We start from the raw sequence: 24,225 nt of genomic DNA, 5'->3' as shown, positions 1-24,225 counted from the left end.
CACCGCCGGTCCGACCGATGGCGCTGTGAGTTTTGCGAAATGAAAGTTTGGTACTCGCCATTAAAAGAAAAAAACGAAGAGTAAGAAACGAAGAAGACGACAATCTCAGACGAAATAGAAGTTCCTCGATGAAAGCGTAAAATGTCGATCGTTTTTGTCCCCCAGAAACTTCGCGGTACTGCCAAAATCAACCAGGAAACCATCCAGAGGGTAAATTGTAACATTAGGCTGAAAAAAAACTTCGTGTTGGATTTTTATCAACTCAATTACCCGTTATGCTAACATTAGCCACGTCATAGCTAGCTGTTGTTGATACCAACAAAACATTTTATATTTTACCTTTTTTCTTCTTCTTCTTTTCCAGCTGCTGGACGAAAACGACCAGTTTATACGATGCATTGTCGAGTACATGCACAAGGGACGAGCCGTGGAGTGTGTCAAGTAAGAATCTTTTGGATCGCTGAAAACAGCCCGTTTTTAAATGGACCGCCATTTTTCCCAATCTTTGCCTCATGACGTCAGTTTCAAAATACCTTGTTGCCAATTTTCATGACAGGTATCAGCAATTCCTGCATCGTAACATCGTGTACCTGGCAACCCTGGCTGACGCTAGCCCGCCAGACAACGTGCCTTCTTCCTCCTCCTCGTCGTCGTCTTGGCCAACTGTACGGCAAGTTTGGAAGCATCAGTTTAATATCTTAACCTGATTTTCTTACCTCCTCTTTCTGTCGCAGTGCGACCAAAGCTCCACCTCCATGCAACCGAGCACCAGCACCAATGAAGAAAGTTGACACTGACCCTTACATGTATTATTATTATTTATGTCCTGCCACATCCTTCTGCCTCATTAGATTATTTTTTTTTTTTTGCACATCATTTGAAGGAGCATTGGGTCACACTGAAATGATTTAGTTGAAATAGTACAAGAATGTCACTTTACTCAAATAAAGTCATGATCATGTAAAGAAAAATGTTTCTATTTGAAATGGAACTCAATTTGTAATATTATAGAGGCTCAAATATTATTTTAACAGGATAGAATGAGACAATTGTCTTTTTGAGATCAAAGATGATGTAGGCTTCCCAGTAATTACCTTGTCATGTTTACGGGAGAAAAAAAATATTTTATAAATCATAGTATAATTGAGGACAATTTTAAAGGCATAGTTATCAACATTTTCATATGTAGTTCATATTTTCCAGGTATTAAAATTGTTGCGTTGATCACGGAAACATACACAATGTATTTTTTTTTTCTCATGATGTCACTAACATTCAAGGACAAAACAGATAACAGAAACAATTGAACTTGCTAGTTTTTTTTAATGTTTTTTTTTCTCTTTGCATCACTGGTAGTTGTAGTCGCCAGCTGAAAAGAACACGTAAGCCAAGCAGCCCCGCCCCCTTTAGATGAATTTGTATTATTTTGGTTTTTCCCTTGCCGCCATTATAGTTTAACCGTTTGACACAGCGAGGGGGGGGGTAGTAATGATAAGCCAACAGTTACAAGTCTGTCTTAGGAAAAGTAAAAAGGAAAGAAAAAAAAAAAAAGGCTTCTAAGGAAGTGAACAGAGCCCAAAAACAAAAAGCAGAACCTCTATGTTGATTGTGCAAAGCACATTTAACTATAAAAAGATATATTTTAAATGTATGTACAGCAAAACTGTAAACATTTTGAAGTGTTAGTTTTTATCTGGTGTCTTTTTATAAATACAGGCAACATTGGCATCTGCAAACATCACAAAAAAAAAAAAAAAAGATAACATTCGGGGCTTTTGCCGTAAAAACCAAATAAATCTTTTGTTAAGTATATTTGGTAAAGATGAACTTATGTGTGCTTCTTTTTTTTTTTCACATAAATGGGAAAGTGGAAAATAGCCGTTCACTACATTTATTAATACTGTTGCGAAAATGTAACAAGGAGTCGTGGCGTCCAATTTTGCGGGGGCCAAGCGAATGCACCACCGTTCCGTCTCCTGCTTTGGTTGGGAACAAGTGCTTTCGTTGGCAAAATGGCACATATCATATTTGTGTGTTGTGGATAAGGAAAAAAAAAAAATAAACCATTATAAACAAAAAACAAAAAAAGTAGTATATGTGTGTTAACCGTGCTGAGCCTGCTCAGAGCCTCTTTAAAAATATAAGGAAAAATGAAAATTCACGTTTTACGTACACGCTAGCTGTACATTTGGCAGTTACAGCTCGCTGTACACGCTTTTTTTTTTTTCGTTTTTTTGTTTTATTTCTCAAGCGGTCTCCAGCTCTTGCCTGAAAGGACGGGCATCGGCCGCACTCTTCGTAAGGCAGAGAAATGACCGCTTTGTAGTCATAATATTAATCATAATAGTAGTGAGTAACTTAAGTAGTTAGGGCAGAGGAAGGAAAATGTAAAAATAGGTCTCTGTGTGATATATACGTCGGAGTATCAGGGCCACGCGGAAATGGAAAAATCAATCAATCAAATGATTTGCAACATTACATGAAAAAAAATTCACGAGGAAAAACTGTTAAGGTACGAGCAAAAAAAAAAGTCACTGTTATGTGCAAAAGCGAGTCGTTACGTTATGGTAAAGTGTAAATTTTTGAGAAAAAAGTTTTAAACTGAAGTGGACTACAACAATAAACTGGACAGTAGCAAGTAAAAAGTCGTAATTTGAGAAAAATGTTAAGTTACAGGCAAAATAAGTTGCAAACAAACAAAAAAAGTCATCGTCTCATGTTACGAGAATTATTTGTCATGTCGTACGGTAGCGAGCCAAAACTAAAGATGCTCGATGACGCAAAAGTCGTAAAGTCTGGTGACGAGAACAAGGCTGTAAACTAGCAAAAGTCTTTTTTTTCCAAATACAGTTCTGACTTCAATTTTTGTGACTTTTTTTTTTTTTTAAATGATGGTCAGCTGCATTATTTCCTGTCGGCGTGGCCCTGATAACGCCTGTACAAAAGTAGCGTGTGTGGAAGTACGTCGGAAAGGTGGAGTAGATCGAGCCAGTGTGTTTACTGTTAGCGTGTAGCGTATGTGGTGGCCCGGCTCAGTATTGGTGCAGGAAGGAGGACCTGTGCTCGTGTTTCAAGGGGAACGACTTGAAGGCCTTGATGACTTTCAGCTGCTGCTGCTGCTGCTGGCCAAAGGGGAACGGCGAGGAGATGGCGGCGGCCGAAGGCGAGCAGTCGCCGCCGCCGCCGCCGCTGGCCGCCCACACGGGCGACTGCAGCATCTGCAGGGAGTCGCTCCACTGTGACGACGAGGGCGGAGCCAGATTCATCTGGTGGTATAAGGAAGAGCTGGGATTGGTCATACCGCCGCCGCCGTGGGCCGAGTGCTGCCACGGCGCTTTGGGAGGCCACGTTTTTGTTTTGCTGTCCTGAGGAAGAAAAAAAAAAGAGAAAGGTTGTAAAATTACACAAGAAAAAGGTTGTAATGTCATGGAAACATTTTTTACAAGTATTTTTCAATTTTACAATAAATGCTGACATTTTAAAAACAAATTGGCAATATGAAGGACAAAATAAAATTGCAATATCGCGAAAAAAAAATTGTATCATGAGGAAAAATAATAAAGTTGTTGTAACTTACTTTAACTATTATATTTTTATGATATTATGATTATAAGATCATTATTAAAAGTATTTTTAAATTGTAATCTTACGATAATACCAAGTAAACAAATAAATATTTCCCCCTAAGAAAATACAAGATGTACGTTTTTCCAAAGTAATAGTGATCTCTGACGCCCCCTTGTGGCGTGAGTGATTCTTACCTGGTTGTCATCAGCGATATGATGGAGGGGCGGCGAGGGCAGCGTGCAGGCTTCCGGCTCACCGCAGCTATGTTTCCTGCAAATGCATTTTAGTTTTACTTTTGTGTTATAACTGTATTATTGTTAACACTTTGTCGTGTGTCGTGCCAGACGTTCAAAATCGTAGTTCGGGAAAAGATGGAACTTCTCCTGGCTATGTGAGACTCAAGCGTCACCTAGCTCCGTTTTTGCTGCATATACCTTCTTTGCTTGACCGCCGCCACCAAGTCGGGTCCAGAGAACATGGAGAAGAGGCTGTCTCCGTTGGCGGAAGAAGTCTCGTCGCTAGAGCTGGCCGAGTCGCCCTGATTGGCTGACCAGCTGCTGTTGACTGCCTCACTAAAAAAAGCAAACAACAACACCGCGGCTCTTTGACTGACTCCTTTAACATTTTTTTCTTTTTAATACCCCAGAAAGAGACGGATAAAAAAAAAAAAAAAAACACTTGAGCGTACCCCTCGCTGTAGTACTCGGGGTGTGTCCAGGTCCTGTGTTGGTCGTCGGGCATGGGCCAGTTGCTGCGAGGGTTGCTGAGGCGACGGGGGTGCTGCACTTGACGCTTCTGCTGCATGGCCTGGCTCACGCCGGCCACGTAGCGGGCAAACTCGGGGTCTGAGCCCACTGGCGGAACGAGAAAGGAGACAATTGAATTCCGGAACCCGCTCTGTTTTGAAAATTGTTGAACGTTAGCAACGCTGTCAATCCCAAGAAGGTGATGGGTGTTACCCGCGGGGTCAAAAGGCAGCGCGTCTCCCAGGACCCCGAAGACGCCGTCGCTCTGCTCTCTGTTGGGCCACGTGTTGTTGCGGGGCCCCTGGGGCTTCTGGCCCAGCACCTCGGACATGACGCTGTCCATGTACGTGCTCACCAGGCCCAGACTGTACAAGTCCGAGCTCAGGTCCGGCAATCCCGGGGAGCCCCCCCACTGGCCGATGGGGCCCAGGGGGGACAAGCCTCCGGGCGGTGGGGGTTGCTGGCTGGACGTGCCCAGCCACTTGCTGGACGGCCTTTGCTGAGGGGGAGGAAGTTGAGGAGGTGGCTGCTGCTGGCTGATGGGCTGCAGGAGGTGCTGGTAGTACTGCAGGGTCTGGGAGGAGGGCTGCTGGGGCGGGGCCGCCGGCTGCTGTTGTTGTTGTTGTGACGGCGGCGGTGGTGGCGGAGGCTGGGCCTGAGCCAAGGTCTGCGTGCCGTGAGAAATAACCGGGGAGGTCGGCGAAGGTCCGGCGGGGGGTTTGAGCTCGGTGGGGTTGGCGGACGCCACCGAGTTCCTCCTCTTGACGAGCGGGGAGGCCTGCTGGGATTTGCCCATGTTGAACCCTGAGAGAAAGTCGATGACGTCCTGCATCTCCTGGTCGGTGGGGAGGTTCATGCCTTGCTCGTCGCACGCCAAACCGTTGGCCAACGGGTTTTGGGGGCCCGCTTCGGGGCCGGCGGACAGAGCCCCCGCCTGCAGCAAGCTGTGGAGCCGGCCTTCGTTGCGGCCCAAGCTCTTGGCCTTGTCCTCGGAGCCCGTCATCATGCCGCGGGACGGCGTGTTGGGGAAGGAGTAGCTGCCGCCGCTGTTGGAGCCGGACGACACCTTCTTGGTGAACTTGGAAGTCAGCTTGGAGATGGTTTTGGGCAGGCCGCTGGAGGCCTTGGAATTAGGGCCCGGCGGTAAATCCGCGTGGCCGCCAAAGTCCGGGCTCTCCCGCTGCAGCTGAATCTGGATAGTCGGCAAAGCTTGCTCTCTTTGGACGGGAGAGAGAGAGACGAGTACGGTCAACTTAGGGGGTTGGTTGAACGATATTACAATTTGAGAACATCTCAATAACAGAAAAAAAGAGACGGTAGGTTTCTCGGGGAGGTTTTCTGAGAACATTTAAACCTTGGAGGAGATGTGAAGAACGTGACTCACTTCCTTTCCTTCCATCGATTGATGTCAAACACGGCTGTGTAGAGCACATCCACTAGGCCGAGCGTCTTCTCCGGATCGAGGCTACGCTGGAGCAAAGACATGGTTGCCGGGTCCTCCTTCAAACACCTGCGTTACATACAGAAACATTTTTTTTTTTTCCTTCTTTCATATGGTTTCACTCTTTCAGCTGGAACAAGGAGAAAGCTTTGCACATGAACCGTATCTTTGAAGGCCTTTGCTCAGAAGCGTCAAAAGCTGGAGTCAACTGTCACTCAAGTTGACTCGCAAACTGGCAAATCCTGCTCGGCAGCGCAGGCCACCCGAGGCGCCAGATGCAGAGCCCGTATTCAAAATGAAGATGGAAAGAGCTTCCAGGTGGGGAGCTCGAGACTGGTTTTTGTGTTTGTTTTTACCGCCTCTAATCGTTACGACTGTCAAGGCCTGGAAAACAAACACCTCTCGTTCAAATCGTACTCCGTTATTCAAAAAAAATAAAGTAAATGGAAAGGTGCGGCTCACGTAAATCAAATATCAAGCCTTTTCGTTTGAAGTCCTTCACTTCCAGCCCGTTTAAAACGAATCTTTGACGTCTAAAGTCGTCAACGGCAGTGAATGTGTTGAGCGGTGAAAAGTGTGACCTCACCACGTGGAAGGAACCTGGACCACCAGCTTGGATCCTTCGAGGCTGATGTGAGGCGCGTACGACTCCTTGTTCTCGATCTGAGCCGTGTCCACCACCACCTTGGGAGGAAAACGCGCCTTACGTTACTTTGACGGTGTTTTTGACACATACAGTTAACGCTAGAATGTTCCATTTCAATAAATTCAATAGAATGCAATGACCTTCACCCACTTTCTGTCATTAATATCTCCACAAAGAAAGACAAGGAAGGGAGGAGGGGGGGGGGGGCGCCCCATGACAACAAACAAGTTCTTTGAAAGGCCTTGGCTCCTTGAGAATTTTGCAAGCTGGGCCAAAAGGAGGGAGGGGGGGGGGGCGGACGGGGGACGTGTGTGTGTGTGTCTATTTGCTGCACCGCAGGAAGTCGCTCCATTGTTGTTGAAGGGGAGCAGGTTTATCCGAGGCGATGAAAAAGTTCACACGTGAGAAAAGAAATGAGGCCCCGGTGTACGACTGCAGTGACGGCGAGTAGCGCGTGCGTATTATTGTAGTCACGTGTTTTTACGGGGTTGATAAGAAGAAGCGAAGGCCCTCGTCTGTCATCGCTCGGATCGTTTTACGATTGAGCTGGTATTGGAAACGCTCCAGACCACACAGAGGAAATAAACACGGATGAAGCGTAAACACGCTGGTGTTACTCTGTAAAGATTGCACCCTCTCTGGGAGGGGAGGGGGGGGGGGGTTGCTGTAGGGGCCCATCCCGGGCAAGTCTATCCTTCATCCAGATGTAGCCGGAATGTTTTTTTTTTTTCTTTCTCCCCCTTTTGTGTCTCACCAGTATTGGCTTACACCACTCGGACGCATCGGAGAAACCTGGGTGAGCTCCGCTTATTCAAAATATAAAACTCGGGATTAAAATTTCATTTCAAAGAATGGAAAATGGATTGTATTCCTCGTGACAGGCAATATTTTAGTCAACAAATAATCCGCTCCAAATGCCACGGGTTTTCATTTTATTGTTTACGAGAGACATTTCAGATCAAAAGGTGAATAAATTCTACTTTTCAAGTGAGCAAAAGTATTGGAACAAACGCTCAATGAGCTTTTGCCCCAACTTATGTGTATTAGCACCAAGAGCTAGCAACCAATCAAATTAGCATCCCACCTTTATGGAGAGTTAGCTTGGATAGGCATCAGGTGACTTACGATTGAAACGAGGACACGATGAACGGTGATTAAAACGAGGTACTCACCAGACCGGCCTGAGCAAACAGCAGCTGGACGGCCGTCTTGCAGGCTCCCCTCCAGCTGGACGGACACACTTGGTTGAGCACTTCGGTGACAGGGCAGTCGTCCCTGGAGGTCAGCCCGTTTTGGCCCAGCGCCTCCTTAATGAGCTGCAGCACGGTTTGCTGAGAAGACAGCGCCGCGTGTTTATCGTCCTCTCGGGAGACGACGCTATCAAAGCGGACGCACCATTTTCAGTTTCAGGTTCTCCGCCGCCGACTCGTTGAAGGACACGCCCTTGAGGAAATGCGAGCCGATCTGCACGGGAATGGTGGGTAACTCGCACTGGATGGGCTGGGAGGTGGTGTGCATCCGGCCCGCCTGCTGGGCCTCGGCCTCTCCGCAGCAGCCCTGTGGGAAAAACCCAAAACCATGTCGGGGCGTGTCGGCAACCTCCCGTCTTTCCAAAAAAAAATAGTTTGCCATCTTACCTGCAAAGCCGCCTCCACGCATTTGGGGTTGAGGTGGAAACCGGCTTTCAGCGCGTATTCTCCGTGGCCCAGGCTCTCCAGCGCCGCCTTGTACGCCTGCGGACGGGAGGGACACTCAAGTCAGGCCAACTGCCGAAAGCAACAATACAAATATGGTGAAATCAAAAGGTTCACCTGTAGAGCGCTGTCGATCTTCATGTTGAGCTCCTTCAGCTGGTGCTCGGGGATGTTGGTGTTGTGCACGCAGAAGAGCTGCTGGACCTGGAGGCCTGCCAGGCAGCCGTCGCGACCTCTCTCCCGAAGCCTTGACATGGCCTGAGGGTGCAGCAACATTCTTCAGAAATTTCTCCCGCAGCGCTCCCAAAAATACAAGTTAATTTGTCATTTGGTTTCTGAAAACAGATGAGACCATCCATTAGATCCTTCATCTTCATGTTGGTATACCTCAGCGGCACATTTCCACGAGCGGGAAGCTTCCTCCAGCTCTGTGAGCGGCCCGAGCTCGGCGCTTTGGGCCCGCACGCTGGTCGAGCGCTCCTGGGCTTGAGCCAGAGCTTCAGCCAGACAGGACTGGGCCACGGGTTGGACCTTCTGCAGGGTCTGTGAAAGGAACTGGAAGTGGACCTGCATCACCGTCAAGAAGCACCGACCCAGAACCTGGAAGGGAAGAACAAAAGTTTGAGTTATGAGGCAGGAAAAACTTGCACGGCTTCTAGTGATGATGAAAGCCATAAGAAGAAAGCGGATCAGAGCAGAAGACACATGGCCTGCCAACAAAATTTGGACTGATCCCCTAAAACCAGAACAAGCATACGTCATCATTTGAACAACAGCTTGACAAGTAATGTCACAAAGCCTCAGTTTCAGATAATGGAGAACACGTGTGATTGGCTGTGCGGGAACCCACAGTCGGGAAAAAAAAAAAAAACTCTTTAGCCCAAATAAGGTGACTCATGAAGCCATCAACATGTTTCCTTCTATTTGTCAGAGAACACCTGCGCTGTTGCCGCCGCGATGCATGCCGGAGGACGGAGAGCTCCTTAAACGGGCCGAGACCTTGAAATCGGAACCAGATGGCTACTTTGAACGCAGTGCCAAACAAGATGGTGGCTTACTTCTTTCCCAATAGCTTTTTTATTTTTATTTTTTTTTTTAAAGAAACTTCATTTTCATTATATGGGAGGTGCAGTTCCATAAATTGGATATGGGCTTAGAATGGCAGCTTTTAAAAAGCAAAATGCTACAATGATTGTGTCAAAATATTTGGGCAAAATTGTCTTTGTGTGACTTTTACTTTTAAATACCACACAAACTCCATCGATAGTTGAATCCGTTCAGATTTGGGTGGAAAAAAATGCTTTACTTGCTGATCAGAAATTGGGGGGGGGTGGGGGGGGTGTAAAGGAAAAAAAAACGGGGGGAGTACAGTCAGAGGGGGGGAACAAAAAAAGAATGAAGTAAAGCCGCACATACCGCAACTCCCTCAACTCACTATTGTATTTGCCCCCCCCCCCCTTCATTTTTTCCTTTTTTGAAGAGCTAATAGAACAAACTGCTGCCAGACTGCATTCTTATCCTCTCAGACAGGCAGAAAAAAAAAAATTCTCCCCCTCAGTCCCAAATACCTTTTGTAAAAAGACTTCCTCTATTTGCAGCTATTAGACGAGCGTCTCTTTTCGTCGGAGACAGTGTTCTGTCTTCTAAGGGCTACCTCTCCATTTCGAAACCTCAACCTTTTCTTTTTATGATTCACTTTTCAAACCCAGCGTGGCGGACGGGCCCTTTGACGATCAAAACGGACTAATTAGATCAGTGTGTAGCATCAAAACCGATGGCCGGGTTTGCGTTCCCGCTTCCCTCCGCGGTCAAAACGTTCAGACTCACGCTTCCTCTAATATTCACGAGGGCATATTTGGGAAGCCTTTTTAACCCACAGCGGTGCGAAAGGGTTTCCTGTTTTGGGCAAAGCCGGATCCCGCTGTCGAGGTGCGGCAATCTCCAAAAGCTCCCCGACCGCAATTCCCGCAGACCGAAATACGACTTTAATGTTGACCAATTGTGGATGTCAATCAGATTCGCCTTGATCCTATTTTTTCAAGCAAACGGCTCCCGTGTGGAAACGGGAAGTAAGAAAGTTCAGCAACGAGTGTGAAGATCATGCAGAATGCCACACGTTTTTTTTTTGTTTTTTTTCACACGCCGGCCGGGCTCGGGTTCTCAGGACAGGGTGGGGAACCTGAGCTGGAAAACAGTGATTCATCAAGTCAGCTATCGGGCAAGAGAGCAGCCAGCATATTAGCACCAAGGCTCGAAGGCATGAAAAGCAACGGCAGTGACCAAATATGCTTCTGCTCGTCCTGTTTCTCGGTAACAGGACAAAACAAAACTGGCTTTTTGTTCAAATGAGATCCAAAGCGATAATGTCGCCAATTAGTACCTCAACATCTTGCAGGTTGAAGTCGTTCTGATCTTTGAAGTTGGCCGCCCCGGCGCTCAGCTCCATCAGCATCTTGGCGATCTCCGGCTTGATGGCCGCCGTCAGCCGGCTGGCCGCCTCCATGACGTGTTCCTGCACGTCCTTCAGTTGCATAGCCGCTTTGGAGTAGTGAGAGTTCCTGAACACGCTGCTGAATAGGTCGGTGAGGAAGGCGCTGGCCCGGCAGAACACGTTGAGGGCGTCCAAGTACTTGGAGATGCCCTGCTGGATGTCGGCCACCGCCGTGGTGGGAGAGGTGGGGGGCGGGTGGCAGCCGCCGCCGCCGCCGCCGGGGAGCCCCATAGGCGAAGAGGAGGCCGAGCAAGAGGAGGCTAGTGAGGCGCTAAGGGTCCGGCTCAACTCAGGCATCTGGTACTGCTGGTGCTGTTGGACTTTCTGCTTGGACCCGCCGAGCAAAAAGCGACGCTTGTAGTCCATTTTACTTTGTTGCACACTGCAACAATACATAGGTGGTGCACCGGCACCGAAAGATCCTGTTCCTGCTTAACTTTCCCCCGACCCTCGGAAAAAGAAATCCTGTCGACCACACGAGGAAAAGACTCGAACCGCGACAGTCCAGGTCACGTAAAAAGACCACTGAGGGATGCTGCCTGCCGGAGGCTCATCTCAGTGCGCCTTGAGGGAATCCGAAGGCAGGAGCGGCGAGCGGAGAGAGCCGGGAATCGAAAGTGACGTGCTTACATGCAGGCCGGCTGCATATCGACACGCGTGTCTCCGAGATTCCGTTTCAGCTTCAAAAACTGATCCGAGAGCCGAGGCGTAAAGTGCGTTAGCCTTCCTTCAGAAGAGTGTGGGGGGGGGGAGAATTCTTCATAAAGTCTGGAGCTTTTGTACAAATAGAAATCCTTCACTGATGAAAGTAGAAAAAAAAATTGGATTGAAAGGAAAAAAAATTAACACTGGTCAACAGCATGGAGGTTACAAAACGTTAAAAAAACAAAACAACAACAACATGCAAACAGATTCCGGACTGTGAGAATGAGGCGGATCCGGTCCGTCTCAAGGTGCTCCTCTCCAAAAGCGCCACTTGGCTCCGTGTGTCCAGCAGCCCCACCCGACAGGCTTCCTGCTTTTCCCCTCCGTGTGCAGGCTGAGGTAGGTGGGACTTGCCCGCGGATGCAGATTACGGCGACAAGAGCACAAATGTATCTGTAAGGCCTCTAGGTCATTTCCTAAGGGAGGAAGGGGAAGAAAGAAAAAAAAAAGTTTAGCAACGCGTCCGAAGAGGAAGGATGAGTTGAATTTATGCTACTTGGAGTTGAATAATAAAAAAATAAATAAAAAAACATTTACTTTGGAAAACATTTTTGCCGATTTTATGACATAACAGACTTAATCGATTCGTTTGTGTACTTGCTGCACGGTCAAATTTTATTTTGGAATAAAGGGCTGGAAAATAAAAGTTTTTCTTTTGAATCGATAAAATAATTGATACGTGAATCGATTATTTAAACAATGCTACATTGCAGCCCTATGTGCTACATTAGCGTTATTTCACAAGTTTAGTTTTTCCCCTATCTACTTTTAAATATTACAATGTGCCTAAGCAAGATGGCGGAAAGGATGTTATATTAGATAACGTACAGCTACAGGGTAAGCGAAAGTGCTACAGCAAAATGGACACCGTGGACTTCAATACTGCATACGCACAGTAAACAAGTTTAGCTAACATTAGCCATACAGCAACAGGGGAAGCTAAAGTGCTAGAGCAAAATGGCCACCGAGGACTTCAATACTCCATCAGCACAGCTAACAATTTAAGCTAACATTAGCCAAGTGTCAACCTGGCTCGTTAAAGATGCACATCGTCAAAATGCTCAGTAATCCCGTAACAGCTCATCGCTAACGGCTAACTGTAGTCGAGCCGTTGGTTCAGTTGCTCGGAAACTGCTGTTGACTTGTACTTTTCCAAACCATAACCGCATTAGCGTGTCGATGCGCTCATGCCAGAGAAGAGGCCATTGTTTTACGATACAGATGACAAATTGTCCCGGTCACAATCCTGTCATTCAACAGACAGACGTGAACGGGGGGGGTCTTGCCGCTGGACTGAATATATTCATTTGTTCGCTAGTGTGGACTTACTCAGAAGACAACCACAATCCCACTGGCAGATGACATCACTGCCATGTCCTGATTTTTTGGGTATTAAAACAATCCCCCCCCCCCCCCCCCCCCAAAAAAAAGCCGAGAAACCTTCACACCAAATACATCCAAGAATGGCTTTGTGGACATTGTTTGGTGCAGTGGGAAAACCGAGCCTATTAAAATAATAAGCCGCATCGCTGGTGATGTCACAGCAATCCACATATCTGCCGGGTGAAACGTTTCCGTCGCTGCTTTTTTTCTTATCAGTCTGTGGAACAGACGTCGCTATCTGGTATCGGCCGTCTGTGTTTCGGGATGGATTGTAACTCGCCGAAGAAAGTGGGCTGCCGTCACCGCAGCGCTTTCTAACACACTGCATCCCGACAACATTCTGCCGACCTTCGGACCCCCGCTTCCTTTCCCAAACAGCCCTCGTTTGTTGCCGTGTGAGTGGAAAGAGAGCGCTCGGAGGGAAACTGGTGACCTCAGCTCAAAGGGACAAAAGTGACGCTCATTGCGCTTCCTGAAACTGGGAGAAAAAAAAAAAAAAAAGAAATTTGACTCTGGCGCAACACACGGGAAGATGATGGAAAATGTTGGAACAGGTTTCGCACTTTGAAGGCAAGGGTTGGCAACAAGTTGGAATTTGTTTTTGTTTTTCCCCAGCGGACATAGACATGGCATGCTACTAATACCTAAACGACTCGCCATTATCTGTTTGTTAGATGTCTTCAATTTCGATTTCTTCTGATCACGCTCATTCGCAGGTTGGCCGGCGCATGCTAACCGCGTTAACCCCGCCGAGGAGAGCTAACGAGCTGCGAGTCTCAAAAGAGATTAGCGCCACAGGGAAGCTGCCAGGTGGCCTCTCTTGTGTTTGCAGGTCAACACACTTTTTTTTTTTTAATGCAACGTGAGCCCGAGCCAGGCCAACGGGGAAACCTGAGCTCAGCTTGTTAAAGCCGTTTCCACAAGGCATCGGTCGTGAGACGAGGAATCGGGGGAATATCCAGTCCAGGAAATCACCAACTTGCTGGTGAGGTGGTGAAATTTTGTGACAACACAGCTTCGACTGTGAGTTGATGAAACGTGCGTCAGAGAACTTTGTCAAATATTTGCTTTTCATCATGATGCCCAACGAGACTTGGAATCGGTTTGAATGGAGAATTATCTGATGGGCGCATTGTAGAAATCTCTATCACTCAGTCCTCGTCGAGCGCTTTGCGTTGGATTGATTTACTGTTCCGAAGCACAAGTGACCTGTCCTACTTGACGAGCACTTATCTTAAGTGTAGCAAAGCCGTGCCTAGCGGCCGTGCTCTAACGGGCCCCCGCCGTATTGGAGATCGGACAGAAACAGCAGGGGCTCGCTCGGGGGCTAATGTTAGCTCTAGCCCCGCGCTCACGTCAGCTGCTCCGTTTCGATGGGAAGGGGCTTAAATTTCCTGGCGCGACCTGCTTGTTGCCGAAGTACGCCATTGTCACTCATATCAGAACACCTGGCACCAAAAAAAAGTCACCAATGTCAGAGGATGTTCGTTGGGTTGTTACATTCAGTCGCCCATCCATTTTTTTCTCCAAATTTCTTCTTATTTTTATTTCTAAAGCCAGAAAGTTGCCATTTGAAATTACTTTTTTTTTTTTTTCTTCCACAAATGTAAACAACTAAATGAACATGAATCATCTAAGACGGGTGATTCCCAACAAATTTGGCCCACGCTTTTTAAAACGGATTTCAACACATCCCGACTCACTTCCGTGATGGAGATGTTCAAACCCTCACATTGGTTTGAGTCTTTTACCTTCCCTTTTCATTCAATCACACTTGGCCTTCCCTCCAAAGGCGATTCTTAAAAAGTTTGGTGGTTTAAAGGGGTCGGACGTGGCAGCTGTGACACATGCTGACAGCTCCTTAACCATCCGCAGCGACGCTCCCGTCGTCACAAGGCTGGGCATTAGCTCGCTCATGAAGACTATTTTGGCTTCTGTGGGCAAAAAAAAAAAAAAAACAGCTGCATGCCGCACTGGTCTTAGACGCTACTAAAGGTTGGGCTCAGCCGGAGGGGGTGTTCTCCCTTACATCTGTTGCCAATGAAGCACAGGAATGTTATTTCCTCACTCCACTTCAAAAAGAAGGAGCAGGTCAGGAAAAGCAGCCTAACCCTAGTTTGTATCCAACATTGGAGTTGAGTCAGTCCGAAGGGCCGGGACAAGTGCCGTGAGCAACTGGGCGACAGGAGCTCCTCTCGCCCCGGCCCGACACAAGGAGCGTATTGTGGCGGGTCTCTGCATTCCAGCGCTCCGAAAATAAAGAAAACACGCAGCTGTACGACTCGCGCGAGAATATAAATAAAAAGGCCTCTTCGCTACAATTTAAACTCGTGCGACAATAGAGCGTCTGTGGTCAGTGTCGGGTTGCTTCGGGAATAACTAGCGTCGGGGTTTATAGGTTGTCTGTGACGTTTGGACGCCGCCGGGTGGGATCAGTCGAGACGCTGACCGGGCTGGATAATATTAGGCTAACCTGTAATGTCAGAGCAGCCACTGTAAGTAGCTTATGGCTCCAATAAAAATAGCGCCTGGGCCAAGAGGGCCCCCGTAGGTCAGCGTCACCACCTATGGAAGGGGGCGGGGCTCGGTTCCCGAGTCCTGCAAATAACTGGACTGGCTAAGCCGAAATACAAATTGCAAAAGTCGTGGAAAAAAGCGGGACAGCAGCAGCGACGCGTTAAAAGGTCACGTGACAAATGAGTCTCGTCCGCTGTGATCCGCGGAAGCCCTCGAACAAAGCGCACCTGCCTGTCAGCACCGCGCTGAGAGCAAACACAATTAGCTCTGATGGCCTCTCCAGAATAGAAGCGCACAATGGAGTACGGCGAGCGGCAACGTAAACCCCCGGGCGGCTTCGCGAAAGTAAGCTGAAAAGCAAAGGCGGGAAAAGAGGAATTCCTTCTCGGAATAACACAAACGGTTAATACCTGCTTGGGCTCATGGAAAAATGAAGTAAGACAAAAACATGTTCCGGCCCGAGTCACACTTTTCCTAGCATGGCTCGAGTTCTGTCGGACAAGATATCAAATGGCAGCCTGCCCTGATTTCTGACCCCCGCCTGGAAAAGCAAGAAGAAAAGATGTTTCCTGTTTGCATTAATAAAGATCACATTACATCAGCGCCGAATAGAACCAGGCGACAGATTGTCAAGGTTGTTGTAAGTAGGGCTGTCACAATATTCTTAGAATCGCTTATTCCGTTCATCAAAAAAACTTTTCCTACCCGATTCTTTTTTAATCAACCAATTCTTTTTGTTTATTCGGCATTATTCGGTGATATCAAAACAACTGAACACCAGCTAAGCAATATCAAACAAGAAGTCATTGTTTTCCCAAAGTAAAAGCAGATGTTTGCAAAGGTCTTATTTTGATGAAACACAAATAAGAAATCACTCTGCTTTCATGAAGTAGATCAATCATAATTATTCCTTTTGTTGTTGATGAAAAAAAGAAAAGCGTATTCATTGGGGTTTTTTTTGTTTTTTTTAGAGTGGTTGTTTTCTTATGCCCGATACTTTGTAGCAAATCCAGCCTACAAAGCAGAAGGGAAAAGGCAAAACATCCGCAAAAAACGGCAGCCTCGATTGGACTGTGTAAGCTGAGATCATGGGCTGCAAATGCTGGAATTCCTTGGCTCTAATAATATCGTGGCCCCGGGGCAAAGCGGACCCCTTCCCCCAGCCTTGCCGCGACGAATAATATGCAGACAAGAGGGGAGGGTTGCCTGGGAAGCAAACATCACTCAGGTGCACAACGCATGACACAGCGTGGAGCAAACAGTGAGCTTGTGACTGCACACGGATGAGGCGGGCGTCTCCGCGGGGGTCACGTGTTCAACCGCGGAGAGCGACGGGACTGCGAGCGCAGCGCTGAATCAGCCCGTCGGTCTGAAGGCGAGACAGGAATTCTGCCGAGCAAAGCGCGTATTTCCACGGTGACAGAGTTGGGGCGGTTGTCAACAAGTGGGCCAAATGAGTGAGCCGCCCCTCCCAGATTTGAGTGGGGAGCCCGTGCAAAGCCAGCAAAAATAAGATGACAAAAGGACAAGAGGTGGGAATTAAAACCTAAACGCCGTTCGGCATCTTCAGCAAATATTCTGCGCCACAGCGTCAAAAGAAAAACAACAAAAACGCCATTTTGTTTGCAGGAGCAATTAAATATTCCATGTTTTGTTACGAGTTAAAATTGTGACTTTTTGTTGAAACATTGTCAAAGTTGCAACGTCTTTCATGGGGGGAAAAAAATATTAATTTCACTTCACTGGTCTGAATATAATCTGACATTTAGTGCAAAAATAATTCCCACAACTCAACCCTACATGTTAAGTGCCTTTATATACGTATCTTCACATTCTCTCTCTGTCTGTCTCCACAAGAGCCAAACAGGAAACACATTCCACATGCTCTCATGGCATATTTCATCTTCAGGTGTCCCAAGTGTTGTGTTTACAGCTCACGGGCGAGGGTTTACATTAGGTTATTCGAAATCGTGGCTTACTACAGAATGGAATGAAAACCAAAAAATATTGTGTATTTTGCATTTGGGCCATTACTTGGAAGCGTGCTAGATCACAATTTGGCAGGAATCCCCCCCCTACTCACTCACCGGTTTCATCGAAACTCCGGGCGTTGGGAGCACTATGTGGCAGCTATTAATAACTATATCGTAATACTAACGACAACACAGCCGCCCTTTGTCTCGTTACAAAACTTTCACAAACACGAGGGTCATAAAGACAAGGACTTAAAAGCAATTAACCGCTGTGAGTTAGCTGAAGCTAACATCGAAACGAGTACGCTAACTTGGATTGATGTGTACGTATAAGCGTAGACAAGTCCATTATCGGACACGCGAGTCGCTAACACATTACGATATGGCGAAACTTGATGAATATAATAACACGCTTTTACCTTCATTAGACAAGCACAGCATGCCGTTGTCAAGACGACGTGCTCAACCGAAGCAGATTTGATGGCGTGGAAAAATATAAATAACCAACGCAGAATTGCTCCTCCCCTCTTGAGCCCAAAATGGGTGGTTTCGAGCAGAAGACAGACAAATATGTTCATAATTGGCCGCTTTAGCCGCATAACAGCACGTTGTAACTCCGCTGAAGCCTGTCACGGAGACGTAAGTGAATATAGGTCGTCAATCGTGAGGTACGGGATCGGTAAATGGGGTGTGCGTCCGATAATGGGCGCACGGATGTTTCATGTGTACTCAGTGGCTTTAGCGACATAGCTACGCGGGGCTAACGTTAGCTTGCCCCCGCTAGCCTCTCTGCGACACGACTGAAAAGCGTTACTGAGGCGTGACCGATAAAAACATATCTAAGCTTCACAAACATGAGCTCGATGCAATATTGAGGTGTTACTGTGATAAAAGGGGAAGGCAAACGTTACGATAGTAAGGGAAAAAGGTGCATTGCTTACCATCTCTGGCATCCACCCTCTTTGACAGCGAATCTCCTGTCTGTGTGACATGTCAAGCCCGTTGTAATAAAAGCCAACACTTCCGGTGAACCTTTCACAATAATGTAGCGAATAAAGTTACTGTCTGCGTGACTGGAGTGTGTCAAGTTTGTCATGAAAAAAAAAAAGAAAGAAAACAGTTCCGGCAAATGTTTCACAACAAAACAAAGGCTTGGTTGGTACTGTCTGAACTCCGAGCCATCAATGTAAGCTATTTAATTTGAATCACTTTAGTGATATACCAAAACCGAGGCTGACATAATGACAAGTTAAACCAAATGTCGTCATAAAGACTGAGGCTTTGTCGCCCTCTATTGTTGATTAAGACTATTGCACCAAATTTATGTTATTTAGCCAGACGGTCAATAGGGGGCGTGCTATTCCACATATTCCCCCAGCAAGGCATCATTTGGCACCTGACCTCCCCAAGACTATTTATATAATATTAATATTGATTGTAGGTCCCAAAATAATTGTTTCAAACATTAATGAGGCATACTGTGCATAATTGTTGTATTCCCGCTCCCTGACATTGGCAACAAGAATAATTTGTGACTAATTTGATTGTGAGTATACTTTTTACCTGAGTACATTTTTAATTTCCCTAACTACAGAGTGTGAGTACTGTATTTTAGCTACCCGTGCCAAATATGCAGCACAAACCTTGGAGGACACACAGAGGGGAGGAGGTGTGACATCCATGGAGCAGCCCTGATTATAGTAAAAGTAGGAGGAGCTCAAGTGGCCCTTCAAAAAGCTTTTGCCCTCACCCCCTCAGCCCCACTCAGCCCACCTCGGAACTCAGCAAACATGGGACTCACGCAGGACCCCGTCTTCCAACGGCTGCAGCAATGGTACACGGCCCACGCCTTGAACCTCAACATGAGGCACATGTTTGATGGCGACAAAGAGAGGTTCCACAAATTCAGGTAAGAGGTCTTCCTAATCTTCTTCCAAGACAAATGAGAATGAAACAAAGGATGAATGAGAACGTGACTTGTTCCCCAACTTTGGTTCGTGCAGCCTCACCCTGCAGACCGACGACGGAGACATCCTGCTGGACTACTCCAAGAACCTCATCACCGAAGAAGTGATGAAGATGCTGGTCGAACTGGTAGGTGGGATTCGTCATGTATGGAAAATCCCAGCATTCCTTGCGCCCTTAGATGCACCGTGTTGGACTTTTCTTTTGGCAGGCCAAGTCGAGAGGCATGGAAGCGGCCAGAGAGACCATGTTTACCGGAGACAAGATCAACTTCACTGAGGTGCTTGATGTTGTCATTCTCATCCTGACTTGACAACTTGCCAGGATGACACCATGTGACAAGCTGAATTTCCTCACAAGTTATTTTTTTACACCGTTCTGGGGCTGCTTTGGTCCTCCAGGCACTGGTTGTCTAAAATCTGTAAAGGGTACAATGATATTTCAAAGCAAAGAGGTTTTTTTTTTCAAAATTGTGATCATCCCAGACCCATACCCTAGTGAACATCTCTAGAAGGAGCTGAAAAATTTTTTTTTAACTGCAAATGTATTTTAGGGTCGCGCTGTGCTCCATGTGGCTCTACGAAACCGTTCCAACACGCCCGTATTGGTGGACGGCAAAGATGTGATGCCGGAGGTTAATAAGGTTCTGGACAAGATGAAGAACTTTTGTCATGTGAGTAAATACATAGCAAACAATATGTGAAGGTGAGAAGTCACATCCGGTGTTGTTTTGGGGGGGGTTTTTTCTTGCAGAGAGTTCGTAGCGGTCAGTGGAAAGGCTACACGGGAAAAAGCATCACTGACGTCGTCAATGTCGGGATAGGAGGATCCGATCTTGTGAGTTTGTAAAAACGCACCTTCACGAGTGAATATAATCGAAGTGTGAAAATCAAACCATAAGATCTTTTTAGGGGCCCCTGATGGTGACGGAGGCCCTAAAGCCGTATTCCAAGGACGGGCCCGCCGTGTGGTTTGTGTCCAACATCGACGGGACGCACATCGCTAAGACGCTAGCTCAGCTCAACGCTGAGACCACGCTCTTCATCATCGCTTCCAAGGTAGTGGAGGGCCACCAACGGTGGGTTTCCAAAGATATTTATTTGGGCCTCGATGATCTTAACGCCAAAGACGATTTGAGCGAACTAAACATCAGATGCAATCTGAAATGAAAATAAATAGGCTACGTAGCTAGCGTTCACATGTCCTAACGTGATTTTTTTTTTGTCAGACCTTCACAACTCAGGAGACCATCACCAACGCTGAGTCGGCCAAAGCGTGGTTCTTGGAGCACGCCAAAGATGTACGTGAGCTTAAATGTTCAACCTTGTCTTTCAACAACGATTGACAATATTGTCATTTCTCCATAGAAAAGCGCTGTGGCCAAACACTTTGTTGCTCTTTCCACCAATGGCGTAAGTCATAGATGGAGAGATAGCTCGCTAGCATAAAGATAGCTAGCTAGCCAATATATCGAATTGTCTAACAGACACTTTTCTGTCTTTCAGCCCAAAGTGAAGGACTTCGGTATCGACACCGAGAACATGTTTGAGTTCTGGGATGTGAGTGCTCTTTTTGTTCGGCAGCTATATTTAAGTGGAACTTTCTGACCGGGACTGGACGCTTGAGTTCCCAGCTGGCGGGTTATCAGAGGCCCTCCCCTCGGTTATTATTAGCGGTGACCTTCTCCCGTGCAGAGGTTACTGCACAGGTTGATAAAGGTCACAGAGCTTGCTATTTTAAGTGCCGAGGATACAATATGGCTTTTATATTGCATGTATTGGCTTTTGATTTGGCTCGAAATGCATTTTTTTAACAAAAAGTGTTATGTTTTGTTCTTTTAGTGGGTTGGGGGGCGTTTCTCCTTGTGGTCAGCGATTGGAATGGCCATTGCCTTGCACATTGGTACGTACATTACAAGTTGCCCTTCACTGGGCAAGGAACCATATTTTTGTTAAATATAATAAAAAGTTCAATATAAAAATAAATATATGAAAAGTTGTACTATAAATAATATTAAAAAAATGATAATATCACTTGTAATTAAATTAAAAAAAAATATTTTAAAGATAATAATTATTTGAATATATTCCTCTAATATAAAATAAATATGTATTTGTATCAAGCAACGAGGAAGTTATTAACCATTTATTTTTATTTGATTTATTATTCTAGTATATAAACATTTACCTATTTAATCACTACACAGTTAAATGATAATTATGTTATGAATTCAAGATTGTGTTTTTTTTTTTAAATATTAATTTTGAGGCACAATAATTTGACAACATGCCTGCTCTTGTTTTGACCCCCCCCCCCACACACACACACACACACACACACTCTGTCTTATCATCAGGCTTTGACAACTTTGAGAAGCTCCTGGCAGGCGCCCACTGGATGGTACGTCATCTGGGACGTCCATGTTACATACCCTACAAAATAATAACAATCTCCAAAAATTTGAAATTCAAACTTATCTCTGCAGGACAAACACTTCCAAACAGCTCCCCTTGATAAAAATGCTCCGGTGCTACTGGCACTGCTGGGCATCTGGTACATCAATTTCTTCCACACGGAAACCCATGCCATGCTGCCCTATGACCAGTACATGCATCGCTTTGCCGCCTACTTCCAGCAGGTTAACATCTAAACTCCCTAAAAAAAAAAAAAAAAGCTCAATGTGTTCTTATACTAACAGAAATTTATTTGTATCCAGGGTGACATGGAGTCGAATGGCAAGTACGTCACCAAAAATGGCGCTCGTGTAAATTATCACACCGGGCCCATTGTGTGGGGGGAGCCAGGCACCAACGGGCAGCACGCTTTCTACCAGCTCATCCATCAAGGTACCTCAATTTAACACAGAAATGACATTTTGGATTTTGATTATCATTCGTGCTTGTACCTCAGGAACGCGCATGGTGCCTTCCGATTTCCTTATCCCGGCAAAATCGCAACACCCCGTCAGGGACAACCTTCACCACAAGGCAAGTGAGCCCACATCAGCTCATGATGTTCCAATATTAAATGATGCTGTGGACCGGTGGTAGATCCTGGCGGCCAACTTCTTGGCCCAGACGGAGGCTCTGATGAGGGGGAAGACCACCGAGGAGGCTCGCAGGGAGTTGGAGGCCAGCGGCCTTTCCGGGGAGGCTCTGGAGAAGATTCTGCCACACAAAGTGGGTCACAAGCACACATGTCGTAACTCGTACGATCGCTCGGGTCATTATTGTTGTGCGCTTCAAGGTATTCCAAGGAAATCGGCCCACCAACTCCATCATCTTCAAGAAATTGACCCCTTACACGCTCGGTGCTCTCATAGGTGAGAACAGAGTCAGAGGTGATGAGTCGAAATTATTACTAGCAAAGTTATATTTTATTTCTAAATAATAAAATGACTCCATTTGATTATTTTTTTTCCAGCCATGTATGAGCATAAAATCTTCATCCAGGGTTTGATGTGGGAGATTAACAGCTTTGACCAGTGGGGGTGAGACGCTTATTTTAAATTCCACTCTTTGAAAATTGATTCTATGTGATTTGATTATTAATATTATTGATTACTAGCGTGGAACTCGGCAAGCAGCTGGCAAAGAAGATCGAGCCCGAGCTGCAAGACGCCACCGAGGTGCACTCCCATGACGCGTCCACTAATGGACTCATCAATTTCCTCAAAAAGAACTTCGCCTGAGATTCATGCAATTTTATTATGACTAATAATATCAATTTCCATGTGAAGCACTGTGCACGTTTGTACGATGTATTAAAAAAAAAAAAGGTTTTCTTTTACATTGCCACATGCACGAGGCACGGTATGCTGCGTCTTTTCTTTTCCAAAATCAACACTAAAACTAAAAGCAATCAATTTGAAGCAAAGTAATAGTACATCAATGTAACCACTAGATGGCAGTAAAGCATCGGTTGCGCCGCTACTGCTGACAGTAAATTAAAGCAGCCAGCAAGTTTGTTTTGTTAGTCATTTTATCAGGGTTTCAAATTTTCAATGACGAAATTCCCATTTAATGGATCATTTTGGGGAATTTTTTGTTATGAGTTGTACTCGGTCCATTCAAATGTTTCAAACTTAAATCTGCTCAGCTCGTTTTACAACATTGAGATCTACAGTTGCCTAATTTACACTTTTTTCCAATCATCAACGTTTTCTAAAAAAAATAAAATAAAATACGAAACGAATGCAGAATTTTTATGGTATTCTGAATAAGACAATATTTTTCAGTATTTCACATTTTCCAAAACAATTGCTAACCCTTTCAGATCCCTTGACCTATTTAAATGTTCATCTAATACAGGAGATCCGAGAAATACGTTTTTTCTTTGTTTTCTATTCTCAGCTTACTAGCAGACTTTTTATTAGCACGCTAGCATTTGAGTTATTAGAAAGAATGCACAAATATATTCAGTCTTGTTCAATTGATTTAGAAAATTCTATTCTGTTGTCGTTCTGATATTTGTAAAGTGAGATGTTTGAATGCAGCTCATTGTTAATCATGCAGGTGTGCCCAATAAAATAGTCTATTTTTTTTTTCCTCCCATGGCAGCAGAGAATAGCCTATGTGAGGACAAACAAAAAGAAAAAAAGAAGAAAAGAAGCTGTGGCAGACTCAGCTAGTGTTTTTTACCCCCATGGCGGTTGCCAGGCAACAATACTTAGCATGGATCCTAACTTGTCCTTTTATGTCTGCTACGGAAACAACGAAACACTTGGTATGCTCTCCATAATTAGTTAGTTGAAGCTTTTGTACATTTGTCGTTTTTTTGCAGATAGATTTTCGGCTTTTTGCACTTTTTTTTTTAACTTTTGTTCTTTTGGGCATTTTTGTAAATGTCCTTTTACTTTTGTTCAATTTTTGCTCCTGTATTTTTCTTGTTTTTTTACTTATCTGCTTTAGTTTCTCAAGTTTTGTGTATTAGTTATTACTGAATGCATTTTTTTTCTTTTTTTAAAATTCTTTTCTAAGTGGTGCCAAGCATCAACTGCAGGTGCACACCAGGAAGTCAGATTGCTAGACTGGATCAGGAATGGGCAGCTTTGAAATAAAAGTTCTGGTCTGTGTGTGTGTGTGTGTGCGTTCCTGA

The 24,225-nt window shown here is 45.7% G+C and overlaps 3 protein-coding genes across 4 annotated transcripts; 2 read left to right on the top strand and 1 right to left on the bottom strand.

Annotated features, from left to right (window-relative positions):
* Positions 1-54: 54 nt before the first annotated feature.
* Positions 55-1,851, top strand: ss18l2 (ss18, like 2). Its single transcript, XM_085907406.1, has 4 exons — positions 55-210; positions 365-441; positions 557-665; positions 735-1,851. The coding sequence occupies exons 1-4, from the start codon at positions 142-144 to the stop codon at positions 789-791; spliced, it is 312 nt and encodes a 103-aa protein (XP_085763532.1). The 5' UTR covers positions 55-141; the 3' UTR covers positions 792-1,851.
* On the bottom strand, positions 1,304-18,205 carry garre1 (granule associated Rac and RHOG effector 1). The gene is made up of 14 exons (XM_085907405.1): positions 18,105-18,205; positions 10,475-11,706; positions 8,482-8,694; positions 8,212-8,352; positions 8,038-8,133; positions 7,796-7,957; positions 7,573-7,731; positions 6,341-6,438; positions 5,698-5,823; positions 4,527-5,530; positions 4,256-4,421; positions 4,002-4,139; positions 3,762-3,837; positions 1,304-3,365 (listed from the first exon to the last, which is right to left on the bottom strand). Exons 2-14 carry the CDS (start codon positions 10,979-10,981, stop codon positions 3,033-3,035), a joined length of 3,219 nt encoding a protein of 1,072 aa, XP_085763531.1. The 5' UTR covers positions 10,982-11,706; positions 18,105-18,205; the 3' UTR covers positions 1,304-3,032.
* A 732-nt stretch (positions 18,206-18,937) lies between these two features.
* On the top strand, positions 18,938-23,405 carry gpib (glucose-6-phosphate isomerase b). 2 transcript variants are annotated; one of them, XM_085907002.1, is made up of 18 exons: positions 18,938-19,072; positions 19,167-19,257; positions 19,340-19,408; positions 19,682-19,801; positions 19,882-19,965; positions 20,040-20,186; positions 20,357-20,428; positions 20,496-20,540; positions 20,634-20,687; positions 20,970-21,030; positions 21,485-21,528; positions 21,614-21,766; positions 21,845-21,974; positions 22,039-22,115; positions 22,179-22,307; positions 22,375-22,450; positions 22,552-22,618; positions 22,696-23,405. In XM_085907002.1, the coding sequence occupies exons 1-18, from the start codon at positions 18,954-18,956 to the stop codon at positions 22,817-22,819; spliced, it is 1,662 nt and encodes a 553-aa protein (XP_085763128.1). In that variant the 5' UTR covers positions 18,938-18,953; the 3' UTR covers positions 22,820-23,405. The 2 variants fall into 2 exon arrangements, with proteins under 2 accessions (XP_085763128.1, XP_085763129.1); XM_085907003.1 differs by lacking the exon at positions 18,938-19,072 and having other exon boundaries at positions 19,164-19,261.
* The last annotated feature ends 820 nt before the right edge of the window (positions 23,406-24,225 follow it).

Source organism: Syngnathus leptorhynchus, chromosome 3, assembly GCF_054491065.1.
Source record: "Syngnathus leptorhynchus isolate UIUO chromosome 3, UIUO_Slep, whole genome shotgun sequence".
Classification (NCBI taxonomy): domain Eukaryota; kingdom Metazoa; phylum Chordata; class Actinopteri; order Syngnathiformes; family Syngnathidae; genus Syngnathus; species Syngnathus leptorhynchus.
Note: the sequence above shows the minus strand (reverse complement) of the source record. Positions and strands in the feature narration are given on the sequence as shown.

Bases quoted from the DNA above. Each gene is read 5' to 3' on its own strand.
- gpib (XM_085907002.1), top strand. From the start codon at position 18,954: ATGGGACTCACGCAGGACCCCGTCTTCCAACGGCTGCAGCAATGGTAC. The intron at 19,802-19,881 runs GTGAGTAAATAC...TTTTTCTTGCAG, and splicing joins AGATGAAGAACTTTTGTCAT to AGAGTTCGTAGCGGTCAGTG. The intron at 21,767-21,844 runs GTTAACATCTAA...ATTTGTATCCAG, and splicing joins TTGCCGCCTACTTCCAGCAG to GGTGACATGGAGTCGAATGG.
- garre1 (XM_085907405.1), bottom strand. From the start codon at position 10,981: ATGTATTGTTGCAGTGTGCAACAAAGTAAAATGGACTACAAGCGTCGC. The intron at 7,732-7,795 runs GTGCGTCCGCTT...CTGTCTTCTCAG, and splicing joins AGAACCTGAAACTGAAAATG to CAAACCGTGCTGCAGCTCAT. The intron at 6,439-7,572 runs GTGAGTACCTCG...TTTCCTCCCAAG, and splicing joins TGTTTGCTCAGGCCGGTCTG to GTGGTGGTGGACACGGCTCA.
- ss18l2 (XM_085907406.1), top strand. From the start codon at position 142: ATGTCGATCGTTTTTGTCCCCCAGAAACTTCGCGGTACTGCCAAAATC. The intron at 211-364 runs GTAAATTGTAAC...CTTCTTTTCCAG, and splicing joins ACCAGGAAACCATCCAGAGG to CTGCTGGACGAAAACGACCA. The intron at 666-734 runs GTACGGCAAGTT...TTTCTGTCGCAG, and splicing joins CGTCGTCGTCTTGGCCAACT to TGCGACCAAAGCTCCACCTC.